This window comes from Trachurus trachurus, assembly GCF_905171665.1.
Source record: "Trachurus trachurus genome assembly, chromosome: 6".
In the NCBI taxonomy this organism is placed as follows: Eukaryota; Metazoa; Chordata; class Actinopteri; order Carangiformes; family Carangidae; genus Trachurus; species Trachurus trachurus.
Window position 1 is genome coordinate 27,692,348 of NC_139897.1, and position 18,552 is coordinate 27,710,899.

General features: G+C 41.8%; 1 protein-coding gene across 1 annotated transcript in view; it reads right to left on the bottom strand.

The window, feature by feature from the left end:
- Positions 1-641: 641 nt before the first annotated feature.
- LOC310987905 (solute carrier family 23 member 2) overlaps positions 642-18,552 on the bottom strand; it is a gene marked incomplete at both ends in the record, with an annotated part of 58,812 nt that continues 40,901 nt past the window's right edge. Inside the window, 6 exons of the mRNA XM_083974374.1 lie at positions 642-811; positions 957-1,052; positions 7,974-8,082; positions 9,683-9,847; positions 12,642-12,895; positions 16,961-17,117. Of these exons, the coding sequence (XP_083830500.1) occupies positions 642-811; positions 957-1,052; positions 7,974-8,082; positions 9,683-9,847; positions 12,642-12,895; positions 16,961-17,117 (951 nt within the window). The remainder of the gene's footprint in view (positions 812-956; positions 1,053-7,973; positions 8,083-9,682; positions 9,848-12,641; positions 12,896-16,960; positions 17,118-18,552) is intronic.

Here is an 18,552-nt window from a genome sequence, read left to right on the forward strand (position 1 = left end):
AACTCAACGCTGCTCTATAAATTCAAATCAAAAACGACTAAATCAATATCTTACATTATAAGAACAAAAGAATAAAGAAGTTATTAGCTCTAGATTGGAGCTCTGATTCCTTCAGATGTACATATTCAAGGCCAAGCACTTGTCAATGCAGGTTAAAAACGCAGCTGAGTACAGCACCACTGTGATAACTTGTGATAATATACTGTGTGTTTAAGGAGTGGGTCAACATTTACAATGTCTGGCGGTGTGCAATGTGTGTTAGAAGTCTACATTCTGGAATAAGAAGTCGTAAAGATAAATTGTATCTTTATGACTTCTTATTCCAGACAGTAGACCTGTAAAAGTGTTTTCTCTGGGGTTTTTCCTCAGTCGATGTGAGGGTCTAAGGGCAGATGATGTTGTTATGATGCTATGTAAAGCATTTTGAGGCAATCTGTTTGTAAAAATGGGCTAAGAATTGCCTTCCCTTGCCTAAACCTGTATGTTTTTAACCTATGGGAAGAAAACTGGAATGTAAAAGCAATTTGTGCCAACATGAAACACATTTTTTAATTGCAATTTCTTCGTTCTTCAGAGTTCAGTATCTATTGTTTGTGCTTTATAAGGCCAATAAACAATCTTCTGATGAAGTTAACTCTTCTTTACTTGCCGTTCTTGTAAGAAGGGAGGAAGGGCAGATACTGGAAACATTTATACCGCTTAAATATATTGTTGCAGAAGGGGATATCGTAGCACGACGGGTCACAGATGTTTTTGCTTCCCGCTTGCACCTTGTCTTGCCAGCTCTTGAGGCCCCGCTCTTTGTCTGTACCTGAGACGTGAAAAGACAAGAGACACAAAAAGACACAATCAGCTAATGATGGTGATACCAGAGCTTGTTTGATAATTTAGAATAGAATAGAACTTTATTGATCCCTTTATTGATTTAAGACACAAACCCACAACTTTCATCGTACCTGGGATAGTGTTGTCCAGGATGAACCCGAAGAACCCTCCGATGAACATGTGCGTGGTGAACAGCACCACAATTATTTGGTCAAGCTCTTGTATTCCTACAAAATGAACAAACAAAGACAAAACGTACAAACAGAAATTAACAACTCCAGTAGCTTGAGAAATAACAATGTGACACCTCAAAGATGGAGGTCAGGTTTTAGTTCAGCCTACTAAAACCAGAAAGATATACAAGCTCCCTCAAACCAAAACCAACAGCGACTGGGGCCTGACAGTAAATCCTGTACGACAGGATAACAGCCAATCCACACACAGTCTGGCTCCAACCCGTCTGTTCGATGGATCGCATACCTGCATTCTGGATTTCTTGGCCAGACAAACCATATCTCTGTGTGTTGAGCCCTCTGAGCCATACACTTAAATTTTAATTCCTTCCACATGTCCAAAAATTGTCATACAGACTTTTTTTTTTCTTTATATGTAATTATATGTAAATAGTTTGGCTGTAACATTTTTGAACATTTCTGTCTGCATCTAGGTCAGAGTTCTTTTAAGGTGGTGTGTTCAAACTTTAATGCAATCTGGTTACATGTGTTGGGTGGTGAAGGTGTTTTTACCGTAACACAAACAGAACATGTCAGGTTTAGTCTCAAACACAAGAAGGGAAATGTTACGACTCACCCCAACGTCTGGGTTGTAAAATGAAATACACCGGGCTGAAATGTGACATGGCGAAAACATGATCTTGAACGCTCCTTATTCAACATGTGCGTGTGTGTTTGCTTGTGTGTATGTTTGCACAAAATGTACAATCATCAGCTCCAACAGTCAAAAAAAAAGAGAAAAAAATGAAAAATATAAAAAATATAAAAAATAAATTGAAATAGTAATTAAATGGGTGCCCTATATCCATAAGAACTAGCACTAAAAAGATCTAAAAAGACTTAAGACTATAGAGTTTTACTAGAGCAGTGTAGTGAAAAAAAGCTGGCATTTGTAATAAAGACTAAACTGGGCAGGTACAGTAAATCAGGTGATTACTTGATTATTTTTAACTTGACACCTCCTTTTTAAACCTAAAAATTCAACAGCCTTGTATCTTACCGAAATAGTGTCTAAATGACCTTGCAGTCCAATTTTAATTGGTCCAATAAACCTCCAGAATACCCTGCACTATGCCAAAAATGCCTTATCATCATCGTTGGCTTGTGGCCTTCAAGATGCATCAGTGTCATCTCAGTAATCAGTCATCAAACTTCTTTGACATGACACTTTCCTTACAGGTTGCTGCAGTGCAAGGTGCTAAGCAGAAGATAAGATAAAAGAGAAAAGGGTGAGTCATTTTGGAAGCTCTCATAAAATAGATTTAAACAAAGAAAGTAAACATCTATATACTGCAAGTGGGAATTAGATTTTTTTGCAGATCTGTTTACATTTCATTGTATTGGTTCACGCAGTAATCATATAGATAGGTGTCTCCAGCCATGTAAAACCAAAACTGTATGCATGACTACATGCTACAAGAATTTGGCATTCATTGTTTCACATGGCATTTTTTTAATGAGTCAACCTTTAACTTTGAAGCCTTATCTGTACTTCTACATCCTCTTTCACTATCTTTGTGTCTTGCATGTCATCAGATCTTCTTGCTCTGACCCAGCTTTAGCTTAGCTATTTACGCGGCACACACTATGAGAAAACTTTCCTCCATTAAAGGGGAATTGCTGTTTTTTACAATCTGGACCTTAGTTCTAGCATAAAATATGATCATTTACTCACCCAGGTAACTTTGGTGTCATTACAAGTTGTTCTGACGAAATTACATCCAGCCGAGAGCCGCGTTTATCTGTATAATGAGAGTCTACAGGGCAGTGGAATGCAGCCTCTAAATAACACATTATCTGCCACGAAACTCGTTCATATTTTGTTATGATAGGCTAGTGCTATTCTCCTCTGAGTCCGGGGTTAGCTGTTATCAACATCCGGGGTCTGTAGGTTGACCTACTAACCTCTGACCTGGATGATGTCATCTCTGAGCGCTGCCCAACTCATTCTGATAATAATAATTCCACTCCGCAATTTTTAGCGCAACTAGTCAGAGATGATATCATCCAGGTCAGAGGTTATTAGGTCAACGTACAGACCCCAGCTAACCCTGGACTCAGAGAGGAATAGCACTAGCATATCATAACTAAATATTGGTGAAATGAACAAGTTTCGTGGCAGATAATGTGTTATTTAGAGGCTGCGTTGCAGTGCCCTGTAGACTCGCATTATACGGATACTGTATACGCGGCTCTCGGCTGGATCTAATTTCGTCGGAATGACTTGTAATGACAACAAAGTTATCTGGGTGAGTAAATGATCGTATTTTATGCTAGAAATAAGGTCCAGATTGTAAAAAACTGCAATTCCCCTTTAAGGTGCAATTGTGATAACGGGAAGTTAAAAATCCTGTAATTCCACAGGAGAGTCCAAGATATCTTAGATTTGCCAAGCGTTGTTTGGTGGCCAGGGGGCAGCATGAATAATCACCAGACCACCATGGCACCACGGTTTTTCTCCTGAGTCAGAGTTTGGCCTTTCATGTGGCATGTGTTGCCACCAGCACATGGGTGTGTTCAGAGCGCCATTGAACATGTGGATGCCTGCATGTCCGATGCCTCGTTTTCATAATGCCCCTTAGGTAATAAAGTGCCTAATGAAATTGTATCGAATTGAATCAAGAATTGCAAACAGTGCTGACGTGGTTCCACTCTGAATACACTCTTGTTCGAGGATCTCACTCACTCACACACACACACACACATGCACACACATCGTCGTCTTACTACATTCAAGGGGACACATCGTTGACATGCTGCATTGTCTATCCCCTTACCCTAACCCCTACCCCTAGAATTTGTCAGACTACACTTGTGTATTTTTCTGACCCCATGAATATGGAAAAACAAAGCCACACACATGCAGACACACACACACACACACACACACACACACACACACACACACACACACACACACACACACACACACACACACATTCACATACAAATACACACATGCATTTCTTGCCCAAAGAGGCAGCAGTCAAAAGTTCAAGGCACCCGCTGAGTTGCATTTAAGTCAAAGCCTGTACATCTAAAGACGTCTGGATGAGCAGCAGTTTGTTTACACAGAGCACTGACAGGCATCTTCTTGTGCGTAGCTATCAGATGAGTGTTGAGGCTGGTGAGAGACTCGTGGGCAAGAGTGCTTTATCTGAGCTGGGCAGATTACAGCCACTGACATGGGGGCTAGCCAAGAGGATTGGGAGCTAAGCAGCCTAGACCTGAGAAAACCAGACAAGCCCTCATGCCCAGTGTTGAACTCTTGGATTAGCACTTTCCTGGGAGACACTCGCATCACATGACTCGTGGGATCAAGGTCTTATGTCTGCAAGGAAGAGCTGTTTAATCTTGAGGATTGCTCTTTTGATAGCACTTCATAGGATGTAGCCATGAGCGTGTTTCGGCGGCAGATCAATGTGTATCAAAAGCAGGGCGCCATCAGCTGATTGGCTGTGATTGGTCTCTGGCTGTTTCTCAGATCTCGGATTGATTAGATTTGACTTTGTAAAAATCTCCACAAGGTCTCATTTCATCTGTTTCATGGCTGGATTCACGGCAACATTTGGTTCGCGTATGCTTGTACGTGCGATGAGCACATGTGTGTTATTATAATTTCGTAATGGAAGTGGATCATCTCCAAAGTGTTGAAAAGTTATTTTCACTTCACTTTTCCTGCCCAGTCTGGATTTTTTCACAGTTCATTACTGGCTTCCTCCTTCTCAACTGGACAAAACCAGAAGTGACAGTAATGTGACATAATCCACCGGCTTTTTAACCGCAACCACTTCCATTTGCATTCAAGGGAACTCACAGTCAGACCGGATTAAACCCGGATTAAACCTGAGTGGTAATGTGTGAATTTTGCCCTCGGTCAGATGAGCTGCCACAACTGATTCACAATCAATTATTGCAACAGCAGATTGGTTTTACAGCTGCTCGGCAAGTAGCAGGGAAGTCGTCAGTCAAAGACAAAACGCTTTCCTCGCTTTTCGGCACTTTTGAAATTTGCAAAATGAGTAGGTGTTGTATATGTGATATGTTCCTGTGGTGCTGCTGTGTTTTGAAAAGACCCCACATCCCTTTCCCTGATCGCTGACAGACTGCGGGTTCTGTAACATTAGATCCCCCCCAGGCAGCTATTGTCTTGTATATTCAGGTGAAGACTTACACTCTCACAGGGACCCACAACACCCACACGATTAAGACCGCAAATAAATATGACACTCAAGCGAATACCTCCTGTGATAATTCATCATTTGTGACAAGTGAAAAGAATCAAGATGAAGAGAGGGTGATGTACAAAAAGCCGACCCGAGTTCCCCCTACTGGCCGGACCGCTCCCCTACACCCATCTGAACTCACGTGACCAAACACCTGACCAACTGAGCTACAAACCAAGCCACAGCCACACACACACACACATAGAAAAAAAACATAATTACTATCAGCTGCAGGTAAGACAATTAAAAAGGTTCTTGTCACTTTAAAATCTGGGCTAAAGACTGAAGGTAACTGAGGGTTTTGCCATCTGGGACTCTGGGATTTGGGAACACCTTGACCTCAGCAGCTTACAGTAGGCTGGACGAACCACTGCCATGTTTTCAAGGGTAATCTGTGAGAGGGAGCAGTGGGAACACACACACATACACACACACACAGCCTCCCATTTACCACCTGAGAGCCACGCCGGCACTCCAATAAGGATTAGCAACCTGGATATGTTTTTTAGGGTCCGGGCAGCTAAACTGCCAGGACACTATTGTATTCCTAGGAATTCTACTTTCTTCATCTTCTTCCGAGGAAATCCTACTTCCCATGGGTGAAAACTCACCAAACTTTACAGAAATGTCCGACCCCATGCCAGATTTACTCAACTCCAAGGTCATGTGCCCCCCCACTCCTGGGGGTGGGGGTTGGGGGGGCACTAAGCTTTTAAATTTAAAAACTTAAAAAAATTCCTACCAAACCAACGGTACATGCAACAGTGTTGCAACTTTCAGCAAAATGTCGCCCCAATATTGCTGAAACTTTTGTCCACTTAAACTCATTACAAATTATGAAGTCCATCACTCTGTTGCTTTCAATCTCCTCCCACAATTGTTGCTCAATTGTCACCAAACTTGCTAGAGAGCATCTTCAGACTGTCCTCCACAAAACTTGTTTCTCAGATTTTGGATTTATCAAAAATTAAGCCCACAGTGCATGAAGATGTTTGACTGTAAATATATACCATCCAATTCTTGCTAAATACATTTTCAATCTTCCTGAAAAAAATAACAATATTTTGGAGTCGTGGTTGATGAAGTTTGGCAAATATCAGAATTGTATCTCAAAAACTGAATTTTTTGAATTCTGCTCTCATGGGAACAACTGCAGTCAATGTAAGAGTGGCATTTTTAAACATCATATTTTCTCTTGTGAAGCAAAACACTTATCATTAAAAACAAAGCACCAACATTATGCTGTCTAGATGCAATTTATGTATTATCAGATTTTTGTTTAGATAACAGAATTTGTGACATTTTGACCATTTTTGAAATCTGCCTTGACACTTGCTGCCCGGTCGGTGACTTCCTGGGTCTATTTGAGAAGCCACACACCAGGTGTCACCTCCAGACAATTAGCTCAGTGAGTTAGGAGCTGTTTGCCGAATACATATCAGAATTTTTTTTACAGCATTTTGAATTGTGCTCTCGTGAACATTGCAGTCAATGCAAGAATGGCATATTTAAACATAAGTTATTCACTTATGGAGCAAATCAATCATTTTTAAAAACAGATTACCAACATCTCCATGTTGTCTCCACATCTCACATCTCCAATATGTGTATTTTCAGATTTTTGTCTTGATAATTGAATTTTTTACAGTGGTTTCAAATCTGCCTGCATGACAGTGAATGGCTTTCTCAATTTGTGAAGCCACTGTTGAGTTGCCACGTGCCAATTAGCTCAGAGTGACAGAAGTTAAGGGTTCGACCCTCAACTGGTGCAAAATGAACATTATAATGTCAACTGTCTTGTCTTCCTATTCTCCTCTTACTCAGAATTACCTAAATTTGCCACAAATTGCCCGGACCCGACTCATCGCTGCGCAGCAGCTATAATTTGTATTTTTTTTCTCATTGTTTATTTGATTTATCAACGACAGCCAAACTTAAATGTCCTGTTTACTCCTTTTTTAAATAGTTAGGATTGTAGAAATAAAAGCTGGGGCGTGAGAACGTGTCCTTGTCCTTGTGTGTGTGCATAGACAATAAAATATATTATCACATTACGATTACAAATATCATTAAGGCATCAGCACTGATGTGATCAGAGTTGTTCCAGTCTGGGTCTCTGGGGCAGCTGCCAGATAAAATCACACAGTGTTGAAGGATGAAGTCACACACACACACACACACACCTGATGGGTTCAGATGACAAGGTAGTAAAGGATGAACTGATCTGATAAACAGGAGATACACATGCTGCTGAATTTATTTGAGGGTTTAGTGTCTATAAACAGCTCTGTTTTTTTTCATCATTGTTTTTACTGGTGTGTGTGTTGCTAAAGCAGCACGTTGAGCTTCAGGTCGTAGCCACAGCCCATCTGAGGTTTCCTCTCCTCCTGCTCCACCACGGTTCACAGTCCCTCTCACTCCACCCACCATCTCCTCACAGTTTAACATTTTATCCTCCATAAATTAACAGGACAAGCTGTCCTCAAGCTTTCAATGTGTGTGAGTGTGTGCCAGAAGAAAAGGTCATTATGCAACTGGGTTGTTTGATAAATAATGTAAAGGGTTGCTCAAAGGGACTAATTATGCAAGCACATGTGTGAGTGTGAGTGTGAGCGTGTGTGTGTGTGTGTGTGTGTGTGTGTGTGTGTGTGTGTGTGTGTGTGTGTGTGTGTGTGTGTGTAAGAATCACCTGTGTCAATGACGCCAGGGTTGGAGTGAAACCAGGAGGGCAAGACGAGCCCACTGAAGGTGGAGAAGCCGAGGATGAGGAGGTTACGGGAAGAGTTCAGGTCCACATACTGGAGAGAGAGAGAGAGAGAGAGAGAGAGAGAGACAGACACAGAGAGAGAGAGAGACAGAGAGAGATAGAGAGAGAGATTATGTGATACAAATTTATTTAAATTGGTTTATTGACTCTCAGGTGCAAGCCATTATTTTGTTGTTCTCCCTCTCAGATGTCTGCCATCTCTGTTTTGGAGCTGGACTAAAATGTGATTAGAAATAATGTGGGACTCCTAAAAAGACTTGAATTCTATTTTGGTGGAGGTCTGACATTTATCCGGTTACGACAGGTTAAAACAGGTCAGAATGGGGTCAACCAGGTCAATGTGTGAGTGCCCCCCCCCCCACCTCCTGCACTGTTACACAAAATGACCCGGTTATTGATCAATACAAAGCCGACAGGCTCCACCTCCATTAGCTTTACCTCTAACTGTATTATGAGGAGTTCTTTCATTGGTCTTTTCTGGAAGACTGAAATGTGATCCTGAGGTTTCAGAGCTGAATCTGCAGCAGCACTCATTCTGTAAACCTACGATATTACATTGTAAGTTTTGACACCTGCGTCCAGAACAATGGACAAAAAACCCACTGTACTGTTGATCCTTTTACCAACACATGCACACATGAAAGAGAGAGTTCAGATGAAATAGTACACTCTCTGGGAGGGACTTTGACTTTTTACACTCAGTGCTGCTCCCCCCTGCTGCTTGGAGTCCTCAGACCACCACATATTCACTTATTTTCAGATTTCACTGCTCATTAAACGTCTGAAAAAAAGGAGCAGTTTGAACATTTCCACCACGGTAATATGATTACTGATTTTGAAGCCAAGAAAATGATATGAAAGTTAATTTACTGTGTGAGATTTCTGCTTGAAACAACTTCCTCTGTGTGTCAGCGGGATGTGAAGAGTGACGCTTTGACACTTATATGGGAGGAGATGGATTTTGGCGACCTTCTGTGTTTGCTAAAAAGGACAAAACGCTGGTGATGTTTTTTTTTGTTTTTTTGTTTTCTTTTCCCACCACGGTATAAAACACTTTTCTAATGCCAGTAGATCTGTGGGTGGTTTTAATATGCGCCGTCGCTAACGACCTGCCCTGGTACATCCTGCTTGAGTCACATAGAAATGTCTCCTGCCAGGAAACAGGGTTACAGCCTATACTGGCCCACTTGGTTCCCCGTTGTTTCAACTCCTAAAGGCATTCACAGATGTGTCATCGGCTCTAAAATGCCAATAACTGCCACGTGCACGCAGCAAGAGCAATGGCATGGTATTAAATCTGACATGCAGCTGTAAATATGTGAGGTCCTCGACAGAACAGCTGATCGGACAGGCTTATAAATACGTTTTTTTATTATTAACTGATCCATATAGGAATCAGGAGAACCCCTTGGAGCCAGCTTGATTTAGTATTACATTCAAGGACCTTTCAGCAGGATGGATGTTTTGTGTTTCAAGGGTCTTGATTTTACAAGGAGGGTGGGGGGGGGCCCGTTGCGATGCTCCATAGAGCAGGTGTTTGGATAAAACCTCCACCAAATCCAATATTATATAGATAGTATGAAAACATGATACAAAGAAAATATTATGTTACGATATTGAAATGTGTTTACTTGAAGGTTGGATATCCCCACTGCTGCGATCATTCCGAACATAACAAGGAACATGCCTCCGATGACCGGGTCTGGGATGGTGATAAAAACCGCTCCGAACTTCCCAAAGATTCCCAGGACGATCATGAGGATGCCGGTCGTCTGGAGGACCAGCCGGCTGCCGACCTGGAGGAGACACACACACACAAGGTTGGTTTATCATCAACAACATTCTTACAATGTTCATCTTTGTTTATTTATTTTTTCTAGCAGCATGTTGTCGGTGTTGGTGGTGCACAGTAAACTCTGCACATCTGTGTTCACAAGAGCAATTTGATTTTATTGTCTCACCCAAAAGAACAAAGTAACAAGCTCTGGTGTCTTGTAAAAACGACAGTGAAATCTTCCACGAAGCCCCCTGACTGTTTTTTTTCTATGAAAGTCAAACCATTGAAACATTTATTATGCGCAACTGTCGTTTATGTCAGCAGTCATGATGTCGGCAACGAGACGGCGAGGCTCACAAACAACTGCTGCAGCCAATCAACAAATCATCTGCCTTCATTAATTGCATCACGACACGAACATAATCAAAAGGTCACGCCAAAATTATATCTGACCTTGCTCACCCAGCCCACCTCAGTGACATCTCAGGTCTCTGTCCGCAAACATCCTCGGATTTAAACATGATTTAGTTCATGACATACTCGTGGTTGTGCTTGTGTGTATATATTTTTTTTCATCTAAATGTAATTGACCCTAATTAAACCAGGACGCTCTGATGAGATATGAATGGATTTTTCTGAGGAATGAAGGCCATAATCAAGAATCATTCACTAAAGGACAGGGAGTGGGTAAACAACAAAATCCCAAATGACAAATAAACACACACATTTTTCGAAGAAAGAATATGTGAATAAAAAGTAATAATAATACATTTCATTTTGTTGATTCCAAGGACTCAGTCTGTATGTTGGGTGTTACTAAGAACTCGACCTCACATGCTTCAGACGATCCCAGTCATGTGATCATTAAACTGAACTCTTAGCTCCTAATATGACATTCAAATTCAATTAAATTACATTGTGTGTAAACAGAGTACAGTAAATCAGCAGATGGATTCATACCCACAGATGCATCATATGTAAATTTTACGCCATCGACATAAATTCACTCTCATTACAAGAAAGGTGCCCCCTGACCAGACGGACAGTTATTCCTCATAAATCAACATTATTTGTGCCTTCCTGCAGTCTGCCCTCCTTCACTTCAACAGGTAATGATAATTTAGTGCAGTGAAGGTCATAACAGAATATGGGTGGAGCAGCGTGACTCTAACATTGCCCTCACTGGGCCTTTGAACCGTTGAGCTCACAAAAGTCCACTTGAGTGGTTATTGTAATGTACCGGCACTAAGGACAGCAGTGTGTGTGTGTGTGAGTTACTCCAAAGGGGGAAGTACCACGGGGCAGTTTATCATTACAGCGCTCTGTTACATGTCAAAGTGCACCTCTGACACAAGTCATGAAGGACCAAGCATCAAGTGTCTCTGTCAAGACTCTTGAAACCATCATAGAAAAAGAAACAGCAGTGTCTATTCAAGGTTTACTTGTTTGATTATTTAGTTTCAGAATGAAATTCAATTCTAATGTCATACATTTTTGTTTGTGGGGAAATCTATGACCACCAGATGATGCCTGAACAGCCAATTTTTAAAAATGAAATGATATCAAACATTATACAAGTGAAGACTCCAATAACTGTAATTACTGAGGAAGCAGTTAGGCTACTTACAGCTGTCACTTTCTGAATAAAGAAAGGTTAAATTGTTCAGTACAAATCTTTCAAACAACCTCTATATCCTTCGATTTTACAGCTAGCTATGGCCTGCTGAAGCTGTGTGTGCTGAATATGGTGTAGTCAAACGAGGTTGACAAAAAAAATCTTTAATTTGCAGGCTCCCTAAATTGAAATCCATGTGGATTTACAAGCTGTTCCCTCAGTTGTCATACGATGATGTCATTAGTTTTCAAATTTGCATAATACCACCCCTACCCCTACTAGGCACTGAAACCCACCACTCTGAACAGGGCTATTTTGAGAGGATGAAAAGAGAGCTGTGGTGTTTGATCCATGAGGGTAGTTTCACCGAAGCATGCCACAGACATGTCTTTAAGACACCTGGGAACTATTTAAATTTGTGAAAAACGGGCATAATATGTTTCCTTTAAGGCTCAAATGATTATGTTTTACGAGTCACAGATTTGGAAAGCTGTGACATTACTATTAGAAACATTTAGACGCTAACACCTTCAGTCACTTAGTGTGACTAAGGCTTTTGCCAAGGACAGGATGTCATCAGGTGGCGTCCAACTTTCCTTGGATGTATTGATCCAGAATTACAATGTCCTCCAGTTTACAAGCGGTTGACCGAAGGCCGAACGCTGCTTACATTTTCATGGCTGCTAACACTTGTTCCTACCATCTGTCTTCACTGCTTCTCTCACCTGTGAGCAGCTGCCCTCCCCCTCCCTTCTCTGCACCGACTGCAGCAGGAAACAAACCCCCGCAGTCATCCTCAGCTGGAAATAGACAGGCCCACCCTTGTCCCTGCATTGTTGGACCAGGTCTTGGAACTAGGCCGCCTTGTTCCTCAAGGCTTTCTTTTCATGGGACAATCTGGTCAATCAGAGTAATCATCATCACCTCCTCGGGCCTTATGGCTATATGTCAGGCCTCAGGGATATCTGGTACATCTTTCTTCCCAGGTTCAGATCATTCTTTTTGGAGGAGGATTTGAGGACTTCTCAACAATGAACCGAAGAATGAAGAATGCAATCATCTAAGCATTTTTGTTCCAGATATTTTCCTAGCCAACTGTTTGCTGCTGTCAGGATAATGATGGTGGCCAAAAAGATCAATCGACAAAGCTTTAAGAGTCAGGAAACACAAGAAGAAGATTATGTAATATGACTTGTACCTTGGTGATGCCAAGTGCAGCGATGTTCTGGCTGTAGGAGGTGGTGCCGTTTCCAGTTCCCCACAGTGCCGCCATGATGCAGCCGAGGCCTTCCACAGCGATGCCTCGGTTAATGGCGTGAGTTGGTGGAGGAGGGGCACCAGACAGCCGAGCACAAGCGTAGTAGTCGCCGATCGATTCCATGGTAGACGCCAAGACGCCTGCCATCATACCCAGCACTGAGGACACGCTCACTGTGGGCATACCCCATTGACCTGTGGGCACAGAGTACAGAGTTTAAGTTTCCACACAGGACGTCACACTTTTAGACTGACAAAGATCCTTCAACAGTTTGAGACTGATCCACCTAAGTGATTTAATGATCCATTGTTTTGACTGAGAGCTACAACAGTGACCAGGAGGTCTGAAGGACAGAGATGTACTTTGCTCCTAAAGCGTTGAGGGATTTATGGACGAGGAGTGTACAGAACATCTGCCAGACCAAAGGTTTACATGACGCAATGCCGACCTGCAGTCTCTCATACAAACATCTGGACCGATCCAAATATCATGCTAAGATTTTATATTCTAACATATTGCAAGATTTCTAATACAGTGAATCTTCCCAACAGTCCCAACAGAAACCTAACTTTCTGGATTGTAAATTTCCTCATACAATAAAAAACAAAAAAAACAACTCAACAGGTGTTGGATCCCACTGTTTCTAACACATGGCCTCCACAAGGTTGTGCTCTTTTTAACTGGGGCTATTGTTCTTACAGCACAGCAACTATGCACAGGTTAAGATATTTAATTCTTTACAACATGTGTGCACGACTCGCATATGATCCCCGGGACAAACAATGGAATCAGCATAATGATTTATCTTTAACAAAATGCTCAGAGGTTGTTGGGGGTGGCATGACTGCACATTAAAACCCAGGTGATGCCTCCAGCTTCAATAAACCAGCTACAATAAAACCCAAGGGTGCTAAGCCAGGGATGGATCAGGCTCTAGAAGATAAACAAGTGTTTTTGGACATGTGTTGAAGATTTTAGACCCTCCATGGTACAAATGTAGGAAATTATTCTGGATTAAATACAAACAACAGCCAATGTTTGTTTTTGAGCAGAGCCTTGTAACGATGAGTGGCAAGGCAAGGCAAGGCAATTTTATTTGTATAGCCTGTTTTTACAAACAGTTTGTCTCAAAGGGCTTTACATGGCATCATAACAACATCCTCTGCCCTTAGACACTCACATCGACTGAGGAAAAAACTCAATAGAAAACCCTTTTAACAGGGAAAAATCTGAGAAACCTCAGGGTGAGCAACAGAGGAGGGATCCCTCACCCAGGATGGACAGACGTGCAATAGATGTTGTTACTGACAAGAAAACAGTTTATAACACAGAATGTGGGAAACATGGAAATGTTAATAACAGCTGAAGAAGGAAGCTTCTGGTAGGCAAGGGAGGAAGGGAGAGCTGGCCAGCGTAATGGGAGGACTGGATGGCAGACTGGTTCATAGAAGGGGAGGGCAGGGGGTTTACTGTAACAGCAGGGGAAAGGGGGGGTAGGGGGGGTGATGCAGGCAGCGGTTGGTGCAGAGAGATGGAGCTCCGGTGGATGTATGGAAACACAGAGAGAGTGCGAGACACCAAGGCCAAACTACAAAGTGCAACAGATAATGATAATGACTGTTCAAAATGTGCGGAGAGGAGAGGAGAGCAGAGGAGAGGAGAGGAGAGGAGAGGAGAGGGCTACATGTAACCAGATGTGTCCCCCAGCAGTCTAAGCCTATAGCAGCGTAGCTATAAAATGGTTCAGAGCTACCTGAACCAGCCCTAACTAAAAGCTCTGTCATAAAGGAAGGTCTTAAGCCTAGACTCAGCAAAGTGTAAGCAGTTAAATGTCCACTCAATTGCAAAGGTCTTTCTGGACATATGTTGCTTATACCCCTTTCCCACTGGCCAAAAAACCAGTTTAAACCCGCTAACAATCGGCTTTTGGTGGCAGTGGGAAAGGCGCACCGAGCCGCAAACGACTCGGCAAGCGACGCGGGTTAAAATCGCCTTTAATCGGCTCGGCTCCGAACGGCTTGCAGTGGGAACGCCAGACCCGCGTCAACCCGCTAATTTAGGTGATGACACTGAACGTTACGTGACGCTACGTCATCGCGCCGGTCGCGTCTCATATCACGTACCAAAACATAGCTCTGCTCCGCTCTGCTCTCATCCGAGACTGGGATCAAAAGATCAGAGAACACTGACCAAAAACGATAGAAAAAAAAGAAAAGAAAAGAAGCGACAGTCTGTTTAACTGACGTGTTGTGCCGCGGACGTCCGTCATCCGGCCGCAGCAGACTCTCTGTCCTCCGCGGTCCTGGTGCTCCAGGTCAGCCAGCCAGAGAGTCTGCCTCGGCGGACGGACACTCCGCGGCAGGCGGCTGTGGCATGACTGTGTGTGTCTCTTGCACCGCGGATGAGAGCGGGGCGACTGGTTTATGCTCTGTCTGATCCCTCAGCGGGGGGTCAGACTCGGCTCATTTTGGTCAATGGGAAAGGGGCCAAATGCCGATTGTTAGCGGGTCGACCCGCGTTTAAAAAACCCGCGTCGACCCGCTAATTTTAGTGGGAAAACGGCTTTAGTTACATTTACAAAACCGGGGGCCCCCGTCAATGGAGTCTCCATTCATGTTGCCGCTCTACTGGTTCACATTTTGCTTTGGGTTACTATAGACCCAAATGCATTTATAGTATCACATGCACCATTGTGGATCTTAATCCAACCCCATGTACATTTAAATCCTTGCATTGACAACCTGTAATTTCCAATGGAAGGTAAGAGTTATTACCCTGCTGAAAGGTGCATATCCATCCCGAGGCGCTTTACTATGAATGCTGTGTGTATCATTGGGGACTTACATTCTTGGTATTATCTTGCTTACATATCTGGGTTCTGCTTTAATCTAACAGTTAAAGATAATAATCACAGGACTAGTTCAGACTTGAAGGCAGATGCCCACAGGTAAAGATGTCAAACGTTCAAGACTACATTCAGGATGACAGTTCCCTTTAAGGCATATGTGTGACTGCTTAAATCCAGTCAGACGTAGTCACACAAAATGCATCAAGCCTTACATAAAATCCATGGGTCCATCCATACTCATATTCCAACATAAAACCTCCCTGAAAATAAACACCAGATCTAGATTGAAAGTAATAATTTGATTTCTTTGTAAATCTGATACCTGTGACGGAGATGCATCGGTTTTGCCTCATTCCCAAATGGCTGTTCATTAGCTGTAGACTTCCTGAATAATCCTATTTAAGAGCCACATTATAAATGTCTGCCTGCTCACTGAAAATTTCAGCCCCCAGCAATAAAAATAATTGTCACATGTGGAAGGGGTTTGGGTTCACATTAGGATAACAAACTGAAACCAGCACTGTTTTATGTTTTATTCTGTTGTTGTTGTTGTAAATATCCTTAATTGATAACCATTTATGCACATTAAGTAATACAAAGTCCTGCCAAAAACACTGTGTACAAACATCGCCGTATAAAAAAGCTCTGTTTATTCTTTTCAAATGTGGATTACAGGGTCAGAGTGAATGTACTCTCTTCAAACATCAGGTGCAATGTGCAAATAATCAAAAAGCCATAAAAGTGTCTTTGCCATTCACAGCAATGAATAAGAAAACTGACATCAAACCAACCACGCAAATGAGTTTCCTGAACTCCACAAATCTATAGATAGGTTTTGACAGACATATGCGTTCAATATTTGGCAGAACAAAGAGAATGCACTAGGATATATCACTGTTATTAGATCAAATTTAAAAAAGCCAAAACATTTGAATGATTATCACCGATTATCATCACAGCAGTGCCATGTAAATGCCTGTTTAGCTTTAAGCCACATAACTTCTCTCTGGGGGTTCTGGTGTGATCACGAGCATGTCAGTGAATACATGTGTCATCATCTCATTTCAGAGAATTTCAGGCAACATACTCGAAGCAATTTCCATTTGCTCCAGAAGATTTAGTGATATTTTGGTGCATCATTAAAGAGCAGTTGTACAACCCCCAAGGGAACTTCAACATATCCTCTGTTTGCATTTGATTTGGATGATTGTCAAAGCTAAAACTAAATACTGGGTGTCAGTCAAGTTGGATAGATTATAAGAAGGTTTTCACTGGTGTCAAATTACTTTTGATAGAGTTCTTGGAAATTTATTGCAGCAAAAAAAAAGACGGAACGATCTTTAGTAATACAGTGTTGGGCAAAATTCATACTGATCAGCAGATACCTGCTGTTATTGTAAAATGCACTCACCTGGGTAAGGCACGTGAAACCATGGAGAGTTGGTCACGGCGTCCACGCTGATGTCCGTCCTGGCCGAGTAGCCGTACTCGTCTGACTTGGAAGGTAGGACGTCAAAGATGGTCAGTAGGAAGCAGACCAGCCAGCCTCCACACATCCCGAACAAAGCCTAGGATTTGTTACAGATACACAGTAGAGTGCATAAAAGTGGAAGTTGAGCCAACACAAAACATACCCCACTCTTATTTCTTCTGCCAAGGAGGTTATGTTTTCACCTGCGTCTGTTTATTTATCAGCAGGACAACGAGCTAAAGCACTGAACTGACTTGTTGGGGGGATTGGGGTACGAGCCAAGGAAGGACTGTATTTTGGGGAAGATCTGAATCATTTACTGAGAATCCATTTTTTTTCTTCTCTGAAGTCTAGTGTGTGTGTGTCTTTTTCTGAGAAACTTTAAACCCAGTGAGGCAACGATTACTGCATTTTCCTAAGAATATTAAGTGAGTTAAATGTTGCACACCAGGCTCCATGTCGCCCACAGCGTTTTCTGTTGCACAGCTTTTTCTGCGAAGGAACTCACATTAAAGGGATAGTTCAACATTTTGTCAAATTGGCCCATTGCCATAATCGCTGTTGTTATAGCAGTAGGTACGTTACCTTTATTTGTCGGTGCAAGCTATTTTTAGAACCGTGGAGCAGAGCGGCGAGCTGCTCAGAGCTACGCTACAGAGGCTAATGGGATTTCTTGGTTTCCCTGATCAAACTCATCAAATACACAATCCAACAACTCCCAAATGCTCTGGTGGACAAGTTGTGACCTGCACATTCACCACGCTGTGAGATAATAACAGAACGTTATGAAGAGGGAGTCGTTTTCGAGGTAAATTCATGCAAAACTGCTGGTGCGTGTTGCCTTCAGGGACAGTTTTTCAGCAAGCAGTCTCTGTATTTACCTCTAAAATGACTCAGTCTCATAACGTTTCATTATTATCTCATAGCATGGTGAATGTGCAGGTCACAACTTGTCCATCAGAGCGTTTTGGAGTTGTTGGATTGTGTATTGTATTGTATGGTATTTTATAGTATTATTATTATTTATTATTTCACATACAATATATAAAACTGCATATTAAAAAGTGGAACAACAACAAAAACATACAAAGTATACAGTAGATAAAGCAAATGTGCAGGAGAAACCAAAAAAACCCCTTAGGGCTTGTCAAGTGGTCCTCCTAAAGATAAACATTCAACATAAATTCATAAAGATAATCATTCAACATAAATTTAATTTACAGTAATGTGAAGAACAACATAAAACAATTAGAAAAGAGAGAGAGAGAGAGAAAATCAATATTGTGAGGTGATTTTTGAAAAGTGAAGTGAAAAGTGTGAATTAAAAATTAAAAATTTTAAAATTAAAAAAAAATTAAAAAAAAAATTAAAATTAAAAAAAGGAAAAAAAGTGGATTATGCATTGCTCAATTGGGCCAATAGAAAGTGATTGTTTTGTTTCTTAAATGAATTTATGCTTGTGCAGTGTCTAAGGTGGATTGGTAATGAATTGTATTTGTGTATTTGATGAGTTTGATGAGGGAAAACAAGAT